Source organism: Hippocampus comes, unplaced genomic scaffold (genome assembly GCF_001891065.2).
Source record: "Hippocampus comes isolate QL1 unplaced genomic scaffold, H_comes_QL1_v1.1 scaffold44, whole genome shotgun sequence".
NCBI lineage: Eukaryota > Metazoa > Chordata > Actinopteri > Syngnathiformes > Syngnathidae > Hippocampus > Hippocampus comes.
Genome location: NW_017805546.1, coordinates 1,463,999 through 1,487,454, shown reverse-complemented (window position 1 = coordinate 1,487,454; position 23,456 = coordinate 1,463,999). Strand labels below are relative to the sequence as shown.

The following is a 23,456-nucleotide window of genomic DNA, read 5'->3' as shown; positions in this document are numbered from 1 at the left end:
TGTCAGTCAACTTTATCGGAGGTTCAAAACCTCTCGTAAAACTGTTATCAAAAACAAGACTGTTGCGTTAAGGTCAACCTTTCATTGTGTTGCAGCACTGAAAAGGGTGCTCAAATCTTGAATTATAGAAAGATGTCTGGGTGTTGACTTTTTACTTCAAGGGAAGAACAAAAAAATCAGACGAGGCATCACTTTAATGATGTGACTTTGAAGGTATCGTGTTCAATGTGCATTCCTATGCAGTTTTTGTCCAATTAACACTCAACTATTGTGCTACATTCCACTGCAGTCATCACCTGGGCCTACGTGCAGAACCATTAAAATTGCTGTTTTGTCATTTTAAAGCTGTTAGATTTGTAGGCACAACTTGCCTTGCCGAGGAAGTTCAATTTCAAACATACTTGAAAGAGGATTTCATTTATTTCTGCCTTTCAGAACTGGAGAACAACAACCTAAGTCAGCAGGCGTTGTGCAGTGTTAAACTCCTTGACAAGTAAAATGAACGTGATGAAAATCAAGTAGTCTGAAGTCTGCCAAATGTGGTACATAGAGAAACGCATTGTCCCATCTTAAATCTTTTGGGAGCCCCTGATGAACACTTTCACAATGTTTTCATGTCTGAGATTAGTTTCTATAGTAGAAAACTTTCCAACTCAATACTTGTGATACCTTAATGTCCGACTAAACTTGATGGAATCAAAATCAACATTGTGTGGAAATAAAGTATAACTGCATAAAAAAAGTCATAGTTTTTATAAGATAAATAAAAATAAATACAACTTTGAAAACCGTGTGGGAGAGGCGCCTATAGCTTGCTCCGCTCAGTAACTTCTTTGACTCTGAGGACGCCTTCCTGCGAACAAGAGGCAGCCAGCGTCCCGTCTCTTCTCCACAGTCTGCCCTGAACCAGTCCTCGACTGCCCCCTGTGTGACCACAAGTTTAAAACATACCTAAGTATGGTGTCCTTAACACAAGTCTGTAACATAGATTAAAGCACTGCGGCAACATTTATGACAAAGGGAATGCAGGCGTGTCTTCTCAAGCACATTTGGGGAGCAGTTGGATGGAAAGCAACCATAAAGATGCTGACCTGCCCATGGACTCTCGCACTCGTACAACATCCACTCATCGCTGCGGAAAGTGCTGTGGAACCACATGGCGTGGTCCAGGGAGGCGGAGAACTTGACCCTGAAGTTGGGGTAAGGCAGGATTGCAGTTGCCAGAAAGGCAAAATCTGACACGTAGGCAGCCACGCAGCAATGCAACTTCATGTTGCCTTCACCTGTGCAAAAAGACACAAATGAAGTGCAAGGCAGTTCCCTTTCAATTCACTGAACATTGCAATTGCTTTGGTCATTATCACCATCATCGTCAAACCGGTGAAGACAACTTTACCAATGTATCCTTTGGCTCGCACCCAGTAGAGTTTCTTTGGTTCTTCCACGGCGTGCCTGGAAAACTGTGGAGGGTTGACTGGCTTAATCTCAATAGGCACTTCAATTGCCAGCAGTTTGTTAAGGCCCTGTTTTAAATTTTCAGCCAGGCCAGGTTTACTGCAAGAGTCAATTGGACAAATAAGACAATAAATCAAACTTATTTCCTGCAAAATATATATACAACAGTGAGGCTACATTCAAGTTTTGCGAGCAATTTCAAGACTGCAAACTCAAATGTAGGTCATGTAATCTCATGCCAACTAAAGAGTTGGGAAAAACACTTCACACAGGACCTTCCGGAAGTCACTTTTTCAAAAAAAACGTGGATTCGTAGTGGCGTTTTCTACCTGAGATAAAGCTGGATGAGTTCCTCCACAGTAAGGAGCTCTTCAGGCTTAGGGACCACTGGCATAGTGAACTGGTGTTGCAATGGGCTTGGCTGTAACGTTTGGAAGGATGCTTGGCAGATCAGTATAGGCTGCCCGTGCTGGATCGCCTTCACAGACCGCACTGTAAAACTGTGACCATCCCTTGTGCGGTCTACCTGGTACAATACTGGAACCTCAGGGTCTCCTAACATAAAACACAAGAGGTTCAGCTGGGAGCGAACTCTCAGTGTCTCAATTGAACACAGAATACAAAGATGAAAAAAAAATAGAAAAATGTCATCCGCTCTGGTTTTAATAGTTTTATCCATTCATGCCAAATATGCTCAACAGAATGTTCAGCCTTTAACTGGCATCACCAATTCTTGATGGCTTGAAACTCAGATAAGCACAGCAGAACACGGTTGGATGGAACGCAAGACGCAATTCTGATCACCTTCTGAGTCACGTGTTTTTGAAATATGAATGAGTACATAAAAAAAAAAATAAAAAAACTGAACAAAAAATAAAAATCCAAACTGCATCATGCCTTGCAGTGTGAACGTAGCCAGGCTACAACTTACCTGCTCGTACAAAGTAGCAGTGGAGGGAATGGACGTTGAGATCATCACTGACAGATTTGGCAGCAGCAACGAGTGCTTGACCGATGATTTGTCCCCCAAATAAACGCTGAGTCTGGGGCACCCAGTGATGTGTCCCCCTGAGGAGGGGGGGCGAAAAAAAAGAAAATTTCACCCGAAATATTGTAAAGTTATTTCACATGTTTCAAGGCAAGCCATTTGAGCACGTATTCAACAGTACTACAAGTGCGCTGAATGAACTTAATGCATGCAGCACTTTTTGAGGTGGCATGTTCACTTCCGGCTACACTGACTCAAGAGTTGACACAACGTACGACGTAATGGCCCGCAGCTAAGCTACCTGTACAGGTCTTCGTCGAGCTTCTCCACGTTTAAAACACTGGTAACAAGCACGCTTCGAAGATCCTGGTTGTATTCAGGCGCAGGACTCCCAGATTTTGTGTTTTCATCTTGAGAAGACTGCTTTGAAATGGCTCTTGGAGACTCAGTGGTAGTTGAACGATCAACTTCTTCTTCCGCCATGTTAATGACATCACTTCCGCCTGTGACGCAGTCCAGGTTAACTTTGGCTGCATTCGAATAGGGTTGCCATGAATCCTTGCGCACCCACTTGCATCGCACACTGCAGGTTAAATCAATTTTTTTGCCCGTACGTGACTTGTGTGTGCGACTGTTGTTTTTTCATGCAACGTGAAGAGTCAAATTAAAATGTGTTCAAATCTAAGCCGAGCCTCTTTCGTGTGTAAATTGGATCTGTGTCCAACGCATCTGCATAGAGACGCTCAGGTTGCTCGCATTCGATCTACAGGACACGTCATCAAAAGCCACGCATGACTCACAATCTCCCGCGCATCTGCAAAATTGTTCAGAGCAACATTGTTCATTTTGTATATTTGACTTTCATGTAACCCCACTTGAAACACAAGTCAAAATATGGACATCTGTCATGTAGAAGAAAAGCTAAGAGCAAAGTATTGGACTATTCTAAAGTGGCCTTTATGAGCCCTGATCGAAGTCCTCCATCGAAGTTTTGGTTCTGTTTTTTTTTCCTCACAAAAAACCTTGAAGATTCTGTCCTATACGCTAGACAGAACGGGTAATAATTGTGACAAGAAGTGGTTAATAGTATTAGCTGAGGCTCTACGAGCGGTACTTGAAGGCGGCAGGATATGCGACGCGCGTGATGACTTTCCTCCGCGCTGCTTCTCAGCGACGACCAGAAGCCGCAGCATCGCATCGGTCCAGCTGCATTATTTCATCGTCTGCACCATTTGCCGGCCACTCACCTTGGCCGGCGGTGGGCGCGACTGTTATCTTTCCCTTGCCATTATTCTCGTAAACATGGCATCATCTGACTGCCTGGGAGATGATTGCGCTTTCCAGCGAGGGAGATCTCAGAGTGACCCGAGTAGCACCACCGAGGTCCGCCTGGGTGAGGCGCACCATGCAGGTAAGAAGAGAGGGGGGCGCTCGCGCGATTTCGCTACCTCGGTCTCGAGCAGCTTGGTCAAGAAACGTTACTTTATGTCGAGGATCATTTGCGGTTCGTCGACACATCGACCGCATCATGTCACACCGGAGAGCGTGCGTCACGTTCTACTCGGCATTTTCACCCGCTTTTTTGGAGCCATTCTTCCTCAGTTCGATGATGCACTTCGCAGCGTATTTATTATACTTTGCAGAAAAAGATTCGGTGCCGTCCGACTTGTATGACGCCATCCGGTCACAACTGGACTGATTTCTCCTTGTAGTGATACTGGACTGCACGAGGTTGCAGATCAAACCCACACTTACAGTCTAATAATATTAATCATAATAATAATAATAATGATGATGATGGTTATTTAATTATGATTCTCCAGCTGAGTTCTCTTCCATCCATTAACTTCTTTTCACCAATAACACTAAATATATGGCATTCGGGCCGCTTTCACATGAGTCATGATGATCATGAGTTACGCACCGAGGTTAGATAAATGTTGTTGTTTTATTTGGGTTACATGCTTTATAGATTGAGAGCAAACTCGACCATCTCGTGTGGCCTGCAGTACGTTGAGTTGAAACTGATGAGAGTGCTCCTTGTGTATTTGGTAGTTTCCATGGTGATATAAATGGCAGGAGGCGGTACTTGGCATTCTAAATGTGAGCTGTCATGTGTTTGTTCCACTGACCGGACATTTTACCCCAGAATACACAGTGTAAAACAGCAACACTTTGAACAGTTAGATACACAGACTGAGCGTGACAATTTTCTGCAATTTGCAGACTATTAAAGGGTTAACACACAGTGAGTTGCTCCTGAGGTTTCCCTGACTTTTGGGTAGTTGCATCTCCACAAACTGCTTCAGTGGCATCAATTTTATCGAATCTGTGGACAGTGGTGCGTCTCAACGAGAAAGTAAAAATGTCAGTTTGTATGCTTGTGTGGCTTTAGGTTTCCAGTGACTCAAGCATTCTCCAAACTCCCAAAACAAAACACGTCAGGTTCATTTCAGACACCAAAGTGTGATTATCATTTGAATGGTTGATTGCCTGGTACTGTAGTTCATTCAAAGTGCAGTCCATTCTTATTCCTGTGAGAGGTGCATGCATACAAGCGTAGGTGAGATGTGCAGCAGGTGGAATCGAGCACTTCCACAAGGTTTGCTTCTGTTTTTTTTTTCTGCATGCCCAGGGACGGATAAGAGAAGGACGTTCAAGTCCTCCACACTCGATATTGAGTCTGTGCCCTCCATTTTGAATCCGGTACTTGACACGTTGTGAACGCTGTCTTGGTTACATAATGTGAAACTGGCAGGATCGCCCTGCGATGCATCATTCCCTTTTCAACGGTAAATCAACTTCCCAGGGAGCCTCCAGTAGAACTGCAGCAAATTTCATCTGGAGCTAATGACTTGTGCGGGATGGGTGAAGAAAATGGTGCAGCAGTAAAGTTGTCACATGCAATCCTTTCGTTATCTCTGCTTGGAGCTAATGCTTCTATGGCAATGCCAGCACTTTTTGGGATCGGATCATCTGTTTCCTGGAAAAATAGTAAATAGAAAAATGGTAAGTACACAAATACTGAGTTGTGCTACCATACTTAAAGATATATATAATTTGTAAGATACCTATGGATGAAAGCGCAAAGCTTGCATGCAGTCTCTGTTGCCAGAGTGCACACGAACAATGCGCCGGATGCAGTCAGCGAACGGGGGCGACGCAGCATCTCAAAATAGCCGCTCTCCCTCCTTTGATTCTTCTCCATGTCATCTTTTTGTAGCAACCCCCCTTTATTCTTGCTTGTTACACCACCTTTTAATGGCTCATTCATTATCATGAAGTACAAGATACTCTTTGTGCAGCCTCAACAGCTGATGCAGGCTTGCTGTTCAGGGCGCTCATCGCTTGGCAAATTTCCTGACATCGCCGCAAAATCCTTCAAATGTTTTGAGAAAGTCATTCAAATGTATTGGTAAAATGGAGCCCAAATGTTAACAACATAGCATTTTTTTCCCATAATGCCAAGGGGCATTGACACACGCATGCGCACCTGTGCAATTGCGCTCCCCCCCCCAAAAAAATAAAAAATCACACACACACAGATAACCCTAATACCTTTGATTTTTGATGCTAACAATTTCATGATGCAGAAAACAACATTGAATATGAGAAGCATTTTCTATAAACAATGGTGACTTTCCTTATTTGCACTGTTGCCCAGCTTTGTCTTGTCTACGTGGCTGTAGTGCACAACTGCGCAGGCGCAAGTCAATTCATGGGAAAAAGCGCAATCATTTTTTGCATTTAGCTGACGTTTTACCGATATGTTTGAATGACTATCATTTTTTTTCGATGACATGAGAAGTTCTTGCCGAAGCGTTTTGTTGATTTATTTATATTGATTTTTTTTCTCTATTTTTTATGATTTTTTTTTTGGCTCCAGCAACGTGAACTGGCTGTGATTTCCACCCCACCCTACCGCCTCCCGCAAGGGTCAAGCAGTTCGCAAAGCGGATCGCTGTCCAGCATACATAAGTCACCATGGAACAGTTTCAATTGCTTGGCCATCTGTACAAATTGAATCAGCGACTATTACAGGATGTAATTCTGTTCATTGAATGACATGCAATAATGTGTCGCTGGATGGTGTCATCCCCTTCCCCGCTACACATTTACCACACAAGCACACATGTAACACACACGCACTGTCAACCCACCCCAATACAATTCTTAGTCTGGGATCAATGCAAAGGCCAAACACACATTAGGTCTCAAAATGCTCGCTGTTCATTTTTTGGGGAACATTTTCAGCCAAGCGATTCTCAAACCAAGCCAAAAGAAAAAACTCCGTTGACATTAAGGGGTTTTGTTTGTTATTAAAATTTCATCCTCTGCCGTGAATTCTTAATGTGCTCTCCCCAAATGTTTTCCCTGGTAACACATGCAATTCATTTTGCATGTGCATGTCTGCCATTTATACGCTGGCATTTGCAGTGGCGGAATTGCGATCGTGTTTGCCCCATTAACGTGTCATCTTGAGAGCGGAAGCACGCGTGACATCGACCCAGTGATTGAGTTGGTGGGCATACTGGAAGATCCCATTTAAGATGTCATCCATTAACATCTGGGTATTGCCAAAGTCTGGTGTGAAGGCTTTTTAAGGAAAATATATCAGAACAAGCAAGTAAAAATGTTTTTAAGGGCTGGGAGAACATCACAAAGTCCAAACATGTGCTAACATTATTGCCGCGTTAAAAGAATCTACTCTCATTTTAGAAGAAGGAAGAAAAAGATTGACTCTTGCTCCAAAGTCATTTTGGATAGGCAGTGACATGGATGGATGGATGTTGAATAAGCTCCATAGTGTTTATTGTTCTTATTCATCCTCCAGTCTTCACGTTCTAATGAACCCGTTGTCATTTTTTTCCTGACAACATCTGGCACACAGTTTTTCAATCAAACCCTGTGAATATTGAATGAAATCCACGTTCACAGCGTGGTTTGTGGCTTTGTTTATGTTCTTCGCTTACTGCTCGTATCCCAGAGGAGAAATCCAGCCATTGACTTTCATCATCTGTGATGTACTCAGCTGTCCTGCCGTGAATGTTGGAGTGGCCCTTGTGAAGATCGATAAGCAACCGCAAAGCTTTTGTTTACACGTCTAGTAATGCCATCTGAATTATTGATCATGAGGTGCGCGCAAACGCAGAGGGCTCGTTTTGAAAACAATCACCGACCGCAACGTTAGATACGCCTGCACAAGCTCACAAATCTTACTATATATCCAGATACGGGACCATTGGACATCAAAAAGAACCGACTAACTGACTTGAAGGCGTGGTTTGGAGTATTAAAACTTTGAATTGCAATAGTGTTTATGAATGTAGCCTGACTTCAGTAAGGTCTCCAATCTTTGCAGTCTCTTTTCGAAGGTGGACGTTCAGGAGACCTGCACTTTACCTCACATGCATTGTAATCAATCCGATGCTAGCCATGGCTGCTACATTGGTAGCATGACTTACTGTATTTGGAATGTCGCTATAACACTAAGGGCTCTCTATTCATAGAGGGTGCAGCTGCACTCGAGCGCAACATAACAGGCGCATCTTGATTTTGGTGCCTGTGCAAGCCTCGTTTTGCCTGTTTTGGAAATTGGCAAACCGCTCAAGGTCACGGTGGATGTTCTGGCATACTGAGGGCATTTCCTTTGACATGCGACTGCCACACCTGACAATTTGGTGGCTGAAAGTTGACCAAACTTCATCTCTGCTGGAAGCACAACTAACTATTGGCGCAGGTAGTCTAACTCGATTTTGGTTCATGAGACTTCGGTGCAGGCAGACAGATTCTGAGCTCGTAGACATGTGTGGTGGATAGACGGCATGCATCGCACCTTATGAATTATTGTTGAAAATAATGTTGTCTTTGTTTTTAAACGTGATTTTTTTTTTTTAACTCTAGAAGGATGCTAACTTTGGGACGCTCTGATTGACTGATTGATTCGAGGTCTGCCGGATAGTTTTCGTCCACATTGCATCGTATTTGCAAAGTGTGCAAAACATGAGCTCGTGTGTGTGTGTGTGTGTGTGTGCGTACGAGCGCGTTTGCGTTTGTGCTGCTTTAGTTGCTCTCCTCCTCCGGTCCGGCGGGGCGGGGTCCGCATGGCGCTCCCATGCACCCTCCCACCAGTTTACACACTCCTGATTCCGGCCACCCCCATCGCCGTGAAAGCAGCTTTTCCGCACATTTCAGCTGTATTCCTTCATTCATCCGTTCACTTGTGGAGACCGTGGAATTAAATGCGAGCGAGCCTAAAGAGAGGAAAGCGGCGCAGCGTTTTACACGTAAGTGTCATCCTCATAGTACGCAATTTGCTCAAAATAAATGTAGGCTTAATTTACTCATCCAAACAGGTTCTTGTTGGGTGTAATGCGGGTAAAAAAAAGGAGTGAAGTTGCTCATGCATGGCACTTTGGCGGTGCTATATCCATATGAGTAGTCTAGCCTATAAGAGGGATTTGTGATACATCTGCGTTTTTTGATTGATGTTCCCACAAAAGAATGATAGTTTTTGATGTTGTTTTGGGCAACAATCATCCCGAACCACTGAATGCAAGAAATTGCTGTGTGGGATGGATGTTCAGTAGAAGTACAACTAGCACTCATGTTCTATTTCTTGAAAGGTGTTTCATTAGTCCTCGGTCTGCTCGCAGAGGAATACAAGCACCTAAGAGTTCCGAATAAATATTTCAAGAAAAGTTGCAAATGAAAAATACAGCGGGTTGCATTATGCATCATGATATGCTGGACTGTGATTGGCTGCAGCTTTCTGTCCCTCTGTGTGGCAACAGCCTTCCCATCCACCCAGCAACTCCCTATTCCTCATGCTGTGGTGATTCTCTGCCTCCCAGGGCCTTTTCTGCAGCATCCAGCGTGGTAACCACGGCAACGCCAGCCTGACCCCCCCGCGCGCGCGCTGTATATAGCTACCGCACGCTTGACCTGAATTCCTCATCACATCATATGGAGGCAGACATTACTTGGGCAGCTGACCCGCTTCTGATTGTTGGTATTCGAGGAGCTTTGTATGGCTGAGAGTCGGAGCATTTATTTGATTCCTGCAGATCTGAGACGATTGGCGCTGATTGAGCTTGTCTTTTTCATTTTCACGCACGTGTACTAGTGTTGCGAGTTTTTTCAAGGCGGCTAACATCATGCGTCGGCAGGCAGATGGAACAGCTGGAACTGACAGTAGCTTGCATGTTTTGATTTAAAAAAAAAAAACTCGCTTCATTTTCAACATGGTGGAGAAAGGAAACCTGCATTGATACCCGATCATTTAATATTGGAATATTGAATGCTGCAAATGTTGCCATGCTGTTGAATAGTCGTCTGATATTCTTAGGTGGCTGGGGATGGCAAGCATACATGCTTTTGAGGTTTCTTTGGGGACGATTGAGCAGGTTGTGTGGATTCAGAAGTCGCTGATGGAGAATTGAAGAATTCATGGAGCGATACGTGCGCAGCCCACGGCTCAGCAGCTCCCTGAGGTGTCAGCATCTTGTCAGCGCCAGACTGTGTAGGAGGGCCTATATCTGTCCGTTCTCGAAGAAACGGTGCTCTCACTGGTGTTCGCTGCAGCACCGCACAAGTGGTCTCAGTCAACTTGAGTCTCCATCACCATGATCGATCCTCTTGTGGAGCACAGCTCACAAGTCCAGGGATAGCTGTCGGTGATCCGCCCCTGCTTCAGACCATCCGAACCTCACATCAACAATGCAGTTCTCTGTCCACCCCCACATCCTTCGCGTCGCCTCTAAATTTAGTCTCGAATCTATTTAGCATGTACAGCCTGTGACCCACATACAAGGCACTCCCATGTCAAGGTCTCGGCCAATTGTTGTCACGATGCGAGGTAGCAACAGAAATGAGCCGGGTCTTACTTTAGCGCTCCACTGTGTTTGCTCTTGTCTTGAAGATGTGATGGACCAACAGAGGGCGCTGCAGTCTGGCTGCCTGCTGTCAGGGGTTCGCACACCACCCGCGAGGCGCAACAGTAAGCTGGCCAACCTGGGACGCATCTTCAAGCCTTGGAAATGGAGGAAAAAGAAAAACGAGAAGCTGAAGGCCTCAACCGGTGAGCCAATATTTGTCACGTGTGGTGGCGTTGGCACTTCAACTGCACATTGACACTTGGGTTGCATCACTGGACTCTTTTGATGAGTGCTTTATTTTGCAGTGGTGGAGAAAAAGGCAGCTGTGCGCGAGAAGCGAGACGACCCCCTCAAACAGAACTCCGGGAAGATGGAGACAGGTGCAAAATGCACACATGCATATATTTACGCATGCGTACACACACACACACACACACACACACACACACACACACACACACACACACACACACACGAACATTCCAGGTTATACCAGGTCGTTTGTTTCTCCAAATGATGCCAGCGAGCATTAAATATCATTCTCGCATGCAGATTCAGACCTTGCGTGTGGCGGTAATGGCGAAGACCAGGACACGCCAATCCACTCAGATGGAGATGAGCGAGATGAGGAGCCCAGAGCATCGTTGGCCAGCGCCACTGAAGACCCGAGCCACAATCTGGAATCTTTAGCAGGTAAAACAGCAGAGAGACCGTTGCTTCATAAAAGAAGAACAAAAGACCCGAGGTCTGAAAAACATGAAGAACTACAAGTCCAGATCCATTTAACATTTCGACTAGTTTCAACCCCGTACTTTCCCTCTGGAGCAGTGGTTCTTAACTTCGGTTCGGTTGAAACCTAGGGGTTCGGTGAATCAGGCTCAGGGGTTCGACAGAGCCTCTGCCATGGAGGTTAAGACCACCGGACTCAACATGTCAATTACTGGTAGTTATGACACACACGCTAGGCCAATTAAAAACTTATACTTTATACTTCTACGAATTGTGTTGACTTTTTTTCTGTTTTTAATACATGCATTTGTAAAAAAAAAAATTTAAAAAGTCATATTTCTATTTTTTCAAGGGTTCGGTGAATGTGCAAATGAACTGGTTGGGTTCAGTCCCTCTAACAAGGTTAAGAACCACTGCTCTGCAGTGACATCTCTGACCTTATTTCCGAATTCCAAATCTTCTTCATGACACTCCGCCTACTTTGCTGGCTAAGCTCCGGATTCCCTTCAAAATAGAGCATCTCAGCTATCCGACAACAAGCTCTGCCTGAATTGTGTTCCCCGCTTTGCACAGAAACAGCCTTGCTCCAAACCACCAGTGACTTACTCATTGCAGCAAATTTTTGAAATGTGATCAATTCTCCCTCCTTTTAGAGCCGATAGTCTTTTCCTACAAAAATCCGCTTTGGCTGCTCGTCTTCTTTTGGAGTACTCGACAGTTTCCATAAGTGAAACTGTCTGGGGTTGCACTCTCCCATTGCCCAAAGTTAACAGAATTAAGCTTCAGCTCATCTGCGACTCCAATGAGGTGTAGGAATGTAATGAGCGCGATTGAAACGAGATTGATGGTTGCTTTACATATGTAGTGACCGAAACTGTGCTCTAGGTGGAGACAGACACATCTCGAACGGAACTCCAGAATTCATTTTGCCACATTTAGTGCAAAATGGGCTGGAGGAGTGCAAGAAAGTGGGAGATCCCAGTCAGGGTGAAAGTGGAGACCCCGGTGATGAGCATTCCAAGGTGGAGGCCCCTGACCGCCTAAAGGAAGTGGTCCATCCTCAGAGACGTGCCAGCACCCCTCCTGGACACAACCTGCAAGTCAAAGTGCTGACGAGACTGGGCAGTCTAGACGGTGAGTTGACATATTCATAAAAAAAAGGGCTTTGCGCACCCCTTCGGGTTCATCCGATGCTCACATCTGACAATGGCGCCGATATCCCTTCCCAGGTGCGCCACCGGTGCGAGTGAAAAAATCTCCGGCCACCCTGCCCAGGAATTTCACGCTTCCCAAAGACCCCCATGGCTCCCTGTTGAGAGGCCGCATGTCCACCCCAACTGGCTCCCCCCACCTTGGCGCGCTCCATTCTCAACTACCCCCCAGTTGCATCATCGAGGAACTGCACCGCGCTCTGGCCACCAAACACAGACAAGACAGGTTGCACACACACACACACACACACACACACACACACACACACACACACACACACACACACACACACACACATATATATATTTCCCAAAATGTATTTCGCATTTGGATGAAACATGTTGCAACTCATGAAACTTCATTTGAGAATCACAATGGTGTGAGACATTTTTTCATTAAAATAAAAGAATAATTAAAAAAAAAAGATGAGATCATATTTTTGGTCTCTCGTGTATGTAACTCACTGAGCTGACCTCTAGGCCCAAAATGTTAAATGACTCCTCTAACGGAATATTTCTCTGACAGTGTCAGTGTGTATTACCTTTAAGAAAAGCAGAACATCTTGACAGTCTGTCTTTGACCGAGTCACTGGCGGGGGACAAAGTGTCCTGCATATTTTAGTTTGAACCTTGACCTCATTGACCTGAACTACATCGCTATCGAAGATAGTGTCTGTGCTTGACATGGAAACCGGTTTCTCAGCTTCTGAGACAGATTGCAAATGTACAACGGAGCTATCTTTCGTTATCTGACCTTTGACCTTTACAACTTTGTTTATAAGACATGAAAAAAAAACAGCCATAGCGATCCTACTTCATCTCTGAAAACATTCTGTCCGCAAATGTGAGCCGCCATGGGCCACTCCAAAGTGTGGGACAATTTCAGCCTTAATAAACATCGAGATATGCTTCCGTTTACCAGACATGTATTGAGAGCATGAAAATGTAAACATGGTTTGGTGAGATGAGGTTTGACTGTACACATCCAAAATAAATTGGCTCAAATTACCTCTGATAATGTTAATATGAATAATCAATGCTAATCATGAATGTCAAGACGCTGATCATTCATAATTTCTCAATGAGGAAACACATACGCAACACTATAGTTCTATCAATCAATTTTCCAAGAAAGTCACAGTTTCCCGTGGCGACTCATGCGCCCCTTGGGGGCTCCCACGTTGGTGACCGCCGGGCTATAGCATCCAGCACAGTCCCCGAGCTGTCCGCTTGTCGGTAATCTGTCTCGTTGCTGTCATTTTCGCCTCAAGCTTCCAAATGAAGGAAGTGCGCCCATCGCCCAAATGCCGACAAGATGGCCGCCTGTCCCGCACCTCCAGTACAGAGAGGGAGCCCGCTGGAGAGCCGGAGGCCAAGAAGCAATCTGATGAGAACAAGGAGAACCGGCGTCTGGATGAGTACTTAAGTGACCAGGACAGCTGGAACGAGTCTGTGATCTCCGGTATGTCTCCTCAGCACAGACGGGGCTTCGCTCTAATCTCGTTGTGGATGTACAAAAGCCAGCTCGCGCACGACATGCCGTCACTGAACGGCGAGGCAGCATAATCTCTGCTGATGTTTACAGTATTTACACGGACGGCGGACTTAGTCATGTTCGGTTTCAGTGGCCTGCCAACATCTGCGGTGGTGGCCTAATTTTTAAGTGGTGGTGCGGGTCAGTGGTGCACAGCCGCTTGCAGCGAACATGTGTGTCATCCTTTGCTGTCATAGTTGCATGCGATATGCGTGTCAGTCGCACAGTATGACATTGCGGTCCTTGCTTTCAGAGGCTTTGTATTTTAAGATGTTGCGGCAGAGTAATAATCACTTCTTATCTAAATTCATTTGGTCTCAAAAAGCTATGGTCAGGGGCTCTCCTTCAAGGATGAAGAAGGTCATTCTCTCTTGAAGGCAACGAGGCTGCCTACACGGTTGTCAGGTCAGTCAGCTAAGCAGCGACACTGTTGAAAGTTCAAAGACGAGCAGTCAGCGAGGCGCTCTTGACAAACCGACTGAGGAAAACTGCTGCCTTCCCAGTTGTAGATTTTCATGCAGAGTGAGTCACTTCTTTGACCCGCAGCGCTGTGGGAGCAAGTAAAACCGAAATCGGCAAGAGAGGAGCACTTCAGCGGTGACGCTAATTTTTATGTAAATGTGTTCACTCCACTGTAGCGTACAGAAATAAGGACAATGGGGACTGATTTACAGAGCTCACACCTAATTATTAATTTCCAGTTGCCCCTTGCTATACCGCGGTTCACTTTTCGTGGGTTCACGATAAGACTCAGATAGCAAGAAGTGCAAGCCGGGAGGAAGCAGATATTTTTTTTCATAAAAGAAGCTAAAGTGCAACGTGTTCACTGCAAGTTCCACCTGGCTTGAATTGGACAACTGCACATCTATGCTAAATTGTTAGCTAATTCAACGTAGCCCACCACTGCTGGTTTGAACGAATTGTAATCCATAACAAGAGGTCAAGATAGAGGAGAATGGAAACAGCCCTAACGTTACATTGTCGTGTTTTCTTCAACGTATATTTTAAAAAATGACGTCATTGGGCAAATCATAATAGTTCAGAGTGGTGTGATGAAAATATATTTTTTGGATCATTTGTGGGTGAATTCACCTGTGTGTGTGTGTGTGTGTGTGTGTGTGTGCAGGGACCCTCCCGCGCAGGATGAGAAAGGAGCTTTTGGCTGTGAAGCTGCGGAACCGACCGAGCAAGCAAGAACTGGAGGACCGCAACATCTTCCCTGTCCGCAGTGACCAGGAGCGCCAGGCCATCCGTCAACAGATTGAGATGAAGCTGGCCAAGTGAGTGGCTTTTGTGGCTCCGCATCTGCTTGCCTGCACTACCCGCAGCCCTAACGCTCCCCCTATGTGTGTCACCGGGGGCATCTGTATGATCTATCTATCTATCTATCTATCTATCTATCTATCTATCTATCTATCTATCTATCTATCTATCTATCTATCTATCTATCGATCTATCTCACGCCCTTTTCTATCTTTTGCTCTCTCTCTGTCTCTATATCTATCTCTCTGTTTATCCATCCATCCATCCATCCATCCATCTCTCTCTCTCTTTCTCTCTCTCAATATATCACTCTCTCTATCTATCTATCTCTCTCTCTCTCTATCTCTTGCTCACTCTCTCTATCTCACACTCTTTCTCTCTTTCTCTCTCTCTATCTTTCACTCTCTATCTCGGTCTGTATCTCTCTCTATCTCGCTATCTTTTTCTCTATCTCACGCTCTATCTCTTGCACGCTCTCAATCGTATGCTCTTTTTATTTTTCGCTCTCTATCTCTCTCTCACTATCTCTCTCTCTCTCTCTCTCTGTATCTCTCTCGCTCTCTCTCATTCTCTCTCTCTATCAGGGTTTTTCATCATTTTGCATCAAAGGACCATAAGAACAGGTTTTAAATATAACAATATTTTTCAAATAAACTTTTTTTTTAAAATGAAACGTTAAATCAAAACTGAAACCAGTCGGCGGTGTATCGAGGCAACATCCCGAAAGAGTCATAGTTACCCAAATACTTCTGGGCCATGATGCCATGTTGTCGTGGCTTTCTTTGTCTGACTGAAAGTGACATGATTTGTTGAAATTCCATCAGTGTGAGGTTAATTGCATAAGAAGCTATTGGCGATGAGGTTTAGTTCTAATTGTTCATACAAAGGTGTATATTGTTGCACTTGTGTCGTATCGATTTTGGGTCAAAGGTTGTGCAGGGTCCAAGAGGATTTTCAGAAATCCAGGAATGCAACCTAATCATAAATGTTGTGTTACATAAATGGCAGTACGCTTTTGCCATGAAGGCTTTAATAGGATTTGCAGTCAAATCAGGTTAGTTTGTTAGTGAGTAGTACAGCGTGTGCTTGGAGGGTTACGCAATGATGGGGAAAGCGCACCCACCACACCAGCAGTAAAAAATGGATTCCCCTCAACTAAATTGTGATCATATCAAGTTGGACGCAACAGTGATAGCTGACTTTTCTTGGGTTCTCACATTTTTAGCGGCTTTTCATACCTTTGCTTACTCATGAAGTTGAAATCAGAAGCCAAGGCTTAAAGCAAAATGTTCACTCTTTTCTCCCAAGAGCGCATTCATTTACGTTTGACCTGCTTTCTGCTGCTGATTTAGGCTGAAGCGGCCGGAAGTCAGTCAGGACGGCGCATAGAGACGCGCACTCGCATTTATCCCCAGGTTCACTGAACGGGAGTCAATCCCAGGAAATCAGCAGTGTGAACGGCGACGCTATTTGTGATTTTCTCACATGTATAATACCAAATACAACCACGGGTAGCGTGCTGGTTCCCAAAGCCAACTTTTAAGCGGGAAGAAACCGGCACCAAAGACCGTGCAGCACCCACTTCAGAATCTGACCTATTTTTCCTCAAGGCCTTTTGATACATCCGTTGCATTTGGATCTCTTTAGATTGTGCTGGTGTACTGAATGTTGTGGCTGGTCAGCGTAGATGCTGACACAGCCGCAGCTTACGTCATGAAAACACTGAACAGAGCTGTGCTTTGTCCAAAAACGGAAGACACATTCTTACAATAGAAGCTCAGTACAAGTGATTAATGTAAAACCAGGAAAGGGGTTCGTATTTCGAGGAAAATCTAGTTTTCCACTAAGTCGTCAATAACTAGGCTTTATAGAAGTAGCTATAATTGTCCTTATCTTTTAATCAGAGTACTGTACTTGGAAGAGTTGACACAGACCGTGGTCATAAATCATGAGCGCAGACACAAAAGTAAAGCAGGGCAATAGACGGAATCCTCACAAGACGAAGTGCACGAAGAAATAATGATTGACATTCCTGACAAATAGCGCCTGTGAACTTCTCCCGGGCCTGGCATCACACATTTCCATGTGCCGTGTTCGCACACCCTCACCTAAGGCATTTCACAGCTCGGTGTCCATCTGGATGGCGCCAAGAACTGCGCATGCATCTGATGCGTGTGACGTGATAATTCCATGTGGTCCCCGCCCACGCTGATGTGAACGGCGCACAATCTAGTAATCGGCATTATGCGTCGTGTACTTATTTTGGGAATTTGCCACGAGAGCAATTTGGTCAGCCGTGAAAGCACACGACGGATCGAGAGGATAACGGCTACGTTTCATGTGGCGACGGGCTACTTATGTAAATACATCTTGCATAAACACAGGAAGCGATCGATTACGTGTCATGAGGGGAGGGAAGTGTGACAGCGGCTTGTGTGTCGTTTGGATAACAACGGCTAAAGGACAGCGGTCAGAGCGGCGACCTGTAAATGAAACGCTTCCCTGCAGCTTCATGGAAGTTTGCTGACCGCTGCGTCGCTGCTGAACTGACGTGGCATCAAATCAAACAGCGCTTTGTCAGTCAGAATCAGCTTTCTTGCCCAAGTATGTAGAACACAGAAGAAAATTGTCTCGGGTAGTACAGGCTACACCAGTATTGCAATAACAAGCAAGTACGATAAACAAAGACATGACATATAAGTATCGAAATACTTTCCTTAATGTAAAGGTACCATTGGGCAGCATAGTGACACAAAATGACAGCTGTGCGACAATGTGCAGGGTCATCGGGCAGCGATAAAGTGATCAGTGGTGCACGACAATACTATGGCGGTTGTGCAGTTGCTGCCGATTATCGTTGCGCCATTTTTTTTAAAGGTGACCAGTAACAGTAATTGTAGCGCAACGTCGGTTGCGCGATTATACAGACAGTCCTTGAGTGCTTGAAAGTGTCGGGTGCTGTGGAATATCGATGGACAAAAAAAAGCGAGCGGCCAAGCCCTCAGGCCTCCGCAGTGGACGCGCCATTCTCTCATTTAAAGCCGCAGTCAGGACCGCCTGATGTTACATAACACTGGTAACATCGTGAACATAACACCTGAGTGTTAACTTACAAAACAGACCCCGGATTGCACTGATGACGGTGTGAAAATTCGCACCGCTTTGGAATGTTATGAGGCAGAAGGCGTCCGATACCGACAATACTTTGCTGGGTGAAGATCACACCCCTGAGGCCAGGTTGCGCTGAATGTCGCGCTCGCAGCTCGGCGGCGCTGACCGTGACTGACAGCGTGACTGAGCGCTCTGCAAGGCGTCAACATCAAGTGAGACAGAGCGGAGGACAGCTGAGAGGGGTGCCATGCTATTGTGTGGGGTGGCCGCGCCATCTGCTAGCATCTCTGTCCTGCCGGCCGTGTGCTGCTCGCAGGAGCAAAAAAAAACAAGGACGGGAATAATCTCCGGCGTAGCGGAGACGGTGCTCACGCTGGATGAATCATACTCACGTTGCTCAAAGGGCGCAGCGCACGTGGTGGTGATAGTCTTGCTACGTTTGTGTCTGCGGTGCTTTCAGTGGCAACGAAAGCACTGCTCTTTGTCCTCTACAAGATCACGAACGCAACTGCTCCCAATCCAGCGAGAACACTCGCAATCTGAACGTGTGGCCCGGTCTCAGGCAGGCAGGGCAACGTGTCGCCCGAGCTAAACGTCAAAGTCTACTTTAGAGTAGCGCAGTACCATCATTTGTGGTTTGATTGTGGATTTTGTGAACTTGCCGAATCAAAAGTAGCTTCAATTGGTCGTTTTTTCACGATGATCCCTTGATGGGGGAAATCACCGAACACGCAGGAACAAACAAGTAGGCCCAAATGATTCAAACCCTGCCTAAATTTCGACTTGAATTTTGATTTGGTTAGTAGCTCTTTTAGGAAATGACACAACAAGAGACCGCATAAAAATGGGAGATGGTTACCGTGGTTACTGTTGCATTTCGAACCAAGTGCCACACATTCGTCATACCCTAATGCAAGCGTTGTAAATGTGCAAGATAAGATAAGAATCTGGGACTGACAGGCCGCCACTGGCTTCGGGGTAGGCATGAGGTCAGGGTCAGCTTTGACTCGTCAGCTTTTATGTCAGAAGATATGAGAGAATAAGGCGATATAAATGCATGGGGTGAGGGGGGTGGTGGTGGGGGGATGGGACTGCTCTTTCAAATGAATTGATTTCTTGATGCAACTTACCCATCGGAACTGCTGTGTGGCATTCATTGATGTGCGTTACTTCAGCTCGGCACTTTGCGGCAGGAAGCAGAGCAGCGGGTCGCCCCGCGACGGCGGAAGGGAACCCTCTCTTTCTAAATTTAGCCAAACGCCGCAGAGGCACTCGCCGTAATCGATGGCCTCTGTACAAGTACGTCATCACAGGCCAGCTCTGCCTCGCCTCTGGGGCCCGTTCGCGGCTGATGAGCGACTGCAACCTCCCGGTCCGTTTCCCCTCTGATTGAACTCTCTCTCTCTCTCTCTCTCTCTCTCTCTCGCTCTCTCTCTCTCTCTCTCTCTCTCTCTCTCTCTCTCTCTCTCTCTTCTCCAAAGGGGCTCTCGCAGAGATCTGCTGACGTTTAACTGTCATGATAAATGGCTCCATTCTCATCCTGTGTTCCAAATTCATAGACCTGCTATAAATGGGCCTGCCTGCTAACACTGAGCAATGGTGCTGCGCTAATGACATGCCGAGTGATTAATATTCTGTTCGAAATGCAAATCTGAAGTCGATGGAAATGCCTTGCTGCTGTTCTTAGGTACAGTTCCTTTTGTAAGTGGCGTTCAAGATTTTGATACCAGTAATGGAATACGTCTGTGGCTCCCAGACCACTTTCTGCTTTGAGAAAAGGGGGCGAGCAAGTAATGACAGCCGCCGTCCGTGAATAAAGCCAAACATTGGCCACCCAACAGCTGAGTGCACCGTGGCTATATTAGTCAGGCCCAATGGGGGATTCGGAATCGCTTTGATTCTTGCTAACCAACCAGCAGCGCAACCCGACAACATCCGGCAATGTCCGTAGCTTGCTTCGGTGTTGGGACGACATGGCTGAGGCGAGGCAGAACGAAAACTGCAAATTTTCTGCAGCGTTTGGCTGTTTTGACCAAAGCTTGTCCCAGACTCTGTTTAAAGCGTAGAAAACGTCTTCTTGTACTTTTGTCTATATGACAGTGTGCGGCGATTTTTGTTGTATTTTTCCAACGAAATGATTGAGATGTCTTTGTCTCGATTGGTCGCCCGGCTTCTGGCAGAGTCACATTCGGGCATCTCTCCAGTGACAAGTTGGTAGGTGGCAGAGGTTGGAATACAGTTGGAGAGGCGTAATTGCCAGATGGCGTATCCTGAACATGCTATGTACGGCTTGAGCAAAAAAGAACTCCAAATTATATGTTGTCACTCACATGCGGCAATTAATGTGAGCCGGTGGGGTTATTTTCTGGCTTCCAGCTTCGAGTACCGTCTAATTGAAATGTCAAAAGTCTGAAAGCGTCTGCACCCACTCATGACCATTTTCCTCTTCTTCCAGTGCCAAATTAGCAAACAGGCGTGATTGGCGATATCTTTGGCTCACGTGACACTTATCGCCGTGCTGCCTTTTCAAGCCGTACATCAAATGATGGAGGGGGGCTGGTCAAATGTCGCCAATTTCATTGTGAGCATGATACAAAGTGAATCCGATATATTTTTGCTTTTATTTGGTTGTTGTTGTCGGTCTATTCTGTTAGCCGCTAGGTGCACGTAGCTGAGGTTGCAGTTTCACGGTTACCGGTTGAGTCGGTGTTGAATTTAGCAATGAGTGCTCACTCAGAAAACGACAAAAATCGAAATCATCTCAAGGTGAACACGTTCAATTTTCACCTTTGCGCGTTCTCCTTGCGCTTGCGTGGGTTTTCCACGAGCACTCCAGTTTTCTCACATGCTCCCGAAAGGTGACCGCAACGTTAATTGAAGACTCTAAACTGGTTTTCATCTGCAAACGACATTCAATTTTTTGACGAACTGATGCTCTTTACTTGAAACACTGACCACGTGTTCAAAGCTGAACGTAGTTATTTGAAGTCACCTCGCTTTTGTTCCCAGTGGAGAGCCCACGGGGGGGGGATTCCCGACTCGATCTGTGCTCCTGTGGCAAAGGGCAAAACATCCAAGCGTGGATTCAGAAGCGGTTGATATATCTCACGTGTCGCTCTTTGAATGCGTCCTATCAGGACAGGAGACCTTTGGGAACTCTCTGAACAGTCAGCCTGTGATGATGAAACAGAAGAACACGCTCAGACACGCCGCAGCAAATCTGTGACCCTGTAACGGAAAACTTCCAGGTCAACGGTCTCGGCGCGGAAGTTGCATAAACGATTCGGTTTCGGGTGGCCGGGATGAACGAGGTTTCCTTCATTTTTCCTGGCACCTCAACCCAAACTCGCCGGCGCGGCCTGCGTCTCCGAGTCTGGTCTGGGTTCACGCAGATTCAGTTGCATCCGAGGGCAACCCCCCCGACCCCACCCCTTCTGTCCTCGGGCCGTGCCAGTGAGGAGGAAAGAGCGAGGCATTAGGACACACCTCAGCGGGCAGCGGCAGCCTGAATCATCCCGGCTCTCCTCGGCTCGCAACGGCCTGCCATTCCCATCAGTCGTTGCTGTTCGAAGCAGCTCATTCCTTTGACATGCTGGTGAGTCCATTTCACAAACAGGGAGCGTTTCCCTCCGACCAAGCAGAGTGGACCAGTTCTCGTGAAGCGCACATCGCTGCAGGAGCTCGGGACTAAGATGGCACAAGAGAAGAATAAATACATGCGCAAGACTTTAGTGAGAGAGTTCTGAATTTATTTTATTTTTTTCACAGCAGTCATTTTGACTCAGCATGCAGAAAATAGTGGCGCATATCTTTATAGTCGAGTGGCACGTGGACCACAAAAGACGCTTTGGATTGTGGTGAGGATTCATGTCAAGCCGCGGGAGTTTTCACCATTTGACTTGTTCTCACATGAGTGCAAGAGATGCAGATCAGACCCCCGCCCAGCTTGAACACATGGCGCTCGCCGGCTGGTGGCTTCGTGTGTCCAAAATGCATCTCGAAGCACAAACACACCTTCACGTTTTTGCATTGCCGTCCAGCGAAAATGAGGAAAAACATCAACATTTGATTCATGACCTTCTGTCCATGGTGTGACACAATCATCACCGTTGACAGTTTTAAATAGTCTGGTGATGGTCCTGGAACAAATCCAAAAAAAACAAACACAAGCCTGCTCTAATCGAGGTAGGGGGTGTTGTGGGAAGTCTCTCCATGTCAATTCTATTTATTGAAAGCACAATCTTTTCGCGTCCTGTTTTCGTCATGAGCCCTTCGAATCGTCATCTCGCCCGCCACCCACCCCCCTTGATGATGCCCCGGGGTCGAATAATCGTGTGCAGTCGAGTGTATGTCTTCAGGTTGAAGAGATTTTTCGTCACTTATAAGATGCACTTCATTTGTAGACGTGAAGACACGAGAGCCTGGGGACCGCGAGGATTATTATTGAACACGCTTTGGTGGAAATCACAAATCTTTTCCACCCACGTTAACAAAGACGTCTGCTGTGGAAGCACGCGAAGGTGGTGGTTTGCATTCCATAAATGAAGATGTTGTGGGTTCGAATCTTGGCTTTGGCCTGTGTGTCTGGAGTTCAAATGTCTTCGTTCAATCCGAAAATGTGCTTATGATCAAAAAAAAAAAAAAAAGAGTGAACACAAAATGTCAAGGCAACACACTAAGATACAATTTTAGTTTGGGCGAGTCAACTGAAAATTTGGAGTTTGGCTTTCCCGCATTTCACAACAAAGACTTTACAGCACAGCCGTCATTTGATTTGCCCCCCCCAAGACCCCCATTTAAAGATAAAAGTAAGAAAAAATCAGCAAATTGTTTTAAAGCAAAGAAATTGCTTGTCTTATTGCCCTAACTAACATTGTTGCCATAAACGTCAATCATTTGCATTTTAAAACCGGCGCTTTGGTTTTACCCCTCAAAATACAAGCCAGTCTTTTTATTTATTTATTTTTTTTTACAGTTGCAGTTCAGCATGCACCCCAACTTTCACCCCAATGGCAGCGACAGCTCACATGATGGAGAAAAAAAAAACGGTGCATATTATGGAACTTTTTTAGGACGGAGGTTCTAAAGAAGACATCATGCGCACCAAAAAAAAAAAACACGCTAATATCTTGGTCAAAGCAAAGTTTGTCAACATATAATCGGATTTATTTTTATTTGATTTGAGGACGTTATTATGATTAGCTCAACTCTTGTCTTTTTTTTGTCATTGTTTTTTGTATTGAACGACAAGTGGAACCAAGGTTCACAAGCTTCCTGTTGTTCCGAGT

At 45.7% G+C, this 23,456-nt stretch overlaps 2 protein-coding genes across 5 annotated transcripts in view; one reads left to right on the top strand and one right to left on the bottom strand.

Annotated features, from left to right (window-relative positions):
* Positions 1 to 401: 401 nt before the first annotated feature.
* acot8 (acyl-CoA thioesterase 8) lies at positions 402 to 2,957 on the bottom strand. Its single transcript, XM_019879585.1, has 6 exons — positions 2,745 to 2,957; positions 2,387 to 2,523; positions 1,785 to 2,010; positions 1,397 to 1,554; positions 1,092 to 1,283; positions 402 to 924 (listed from the first exon to the last, which is right to left on the bottom strand). The coding sequence occupies exons 1-6, from the start codon at positions 2,924 to 2,926 to the stop codon at positions 806 to 808; spliced, it is 1,014 nt and encodes a 337-aa protein (XP_019735144.1). The 5' UTR covers positions 2,927 to 2,957; the 3' UTR covers positions 402 to 805.
* A 487-nt stretch (positions 2,958 to 3,444) lies between these two features.
* phactr3b (phosphatase and actin regulator 3b) overlaps positions 3,445 to 23,456 on the top strand; it is a 23,201-nt gene continuing 3,189 nt past the window's right edge. Inside the window, exons 1-9 of one of the 4 annotated variants that reach the window (XM_019879582.1) lie at positions 8,477 to 8,730; positions 10,365 to 10,523; positions 10,626 to 10,700; positions 10,873 to 11,013; positions 11,935 to 12,183; positions 12,279 to 12,486; positions 13,532 to 13,722; positions 14,921 to 15,074; positions 22,572 to 22,793. In XM_019879582.1, coding sequence (XP_019735141.1) covers positions 8,559 to 8,730; positions 10,365 to 10,523; positions 10,626 to 10,700; positions 10,873 to 11,013; positions 11,935 to 12,183; positions 12,279 to 12,486; positions 13,532 to 13,722; positions 14,921 to 15,074; positions 22,572 to 22,713 — 1,491 coding nt within the window. In that variant the 5' untranslated portion in view covers positions 8,477 to 8,558 and the 3' untranslated portion in view covers positions 22,714 to 22,793. Of the gene's footprint in view, positions 3,855 to 8,476; positions 8,731 to 9,155; positions 9,638 to 10,364; positions 10,524 to 10,625; positions 10,701 to 10,872; positions 11,014 to 11,934; positions 12,184 to 12,278; positions 12,487 to 13,531; positions 13,723 to 14,920; positions 15,075 to 22,571; positions 22,794 to 23,456 lie in introns of those variants that run through there. The other 3 variants (XM_019879579.1, XM_019879578.1, XM_019879581.1) reach the window with 3 other exon arrangements.

Excerpts from the sequence above, each read along its gene's own strand:
- acot8 (XM_019879585.1), bottom strand. The coding sequence starts at position 2,926 with ATGGCGGAAGAAGAAGTTGATCGTTCAACTACCACTGAGTCTCCAAGA. Across the intron at positions 2,011-2,386 it reads CTGCTACTTTGTACGAGCAG|GAGACCCTGAGGTTCCAGTA; the intron begins GTAAGTTGTAGC and ends GTTTTATGTTAG. Across the intron at positions 1,284-1,396 it reads GCGAGCCAAAGGATACATTG|GTGAAGGCAACATGAAGTTG; the intron begins GTAAAGTTGTCT and ends CTTTTTGCACAG.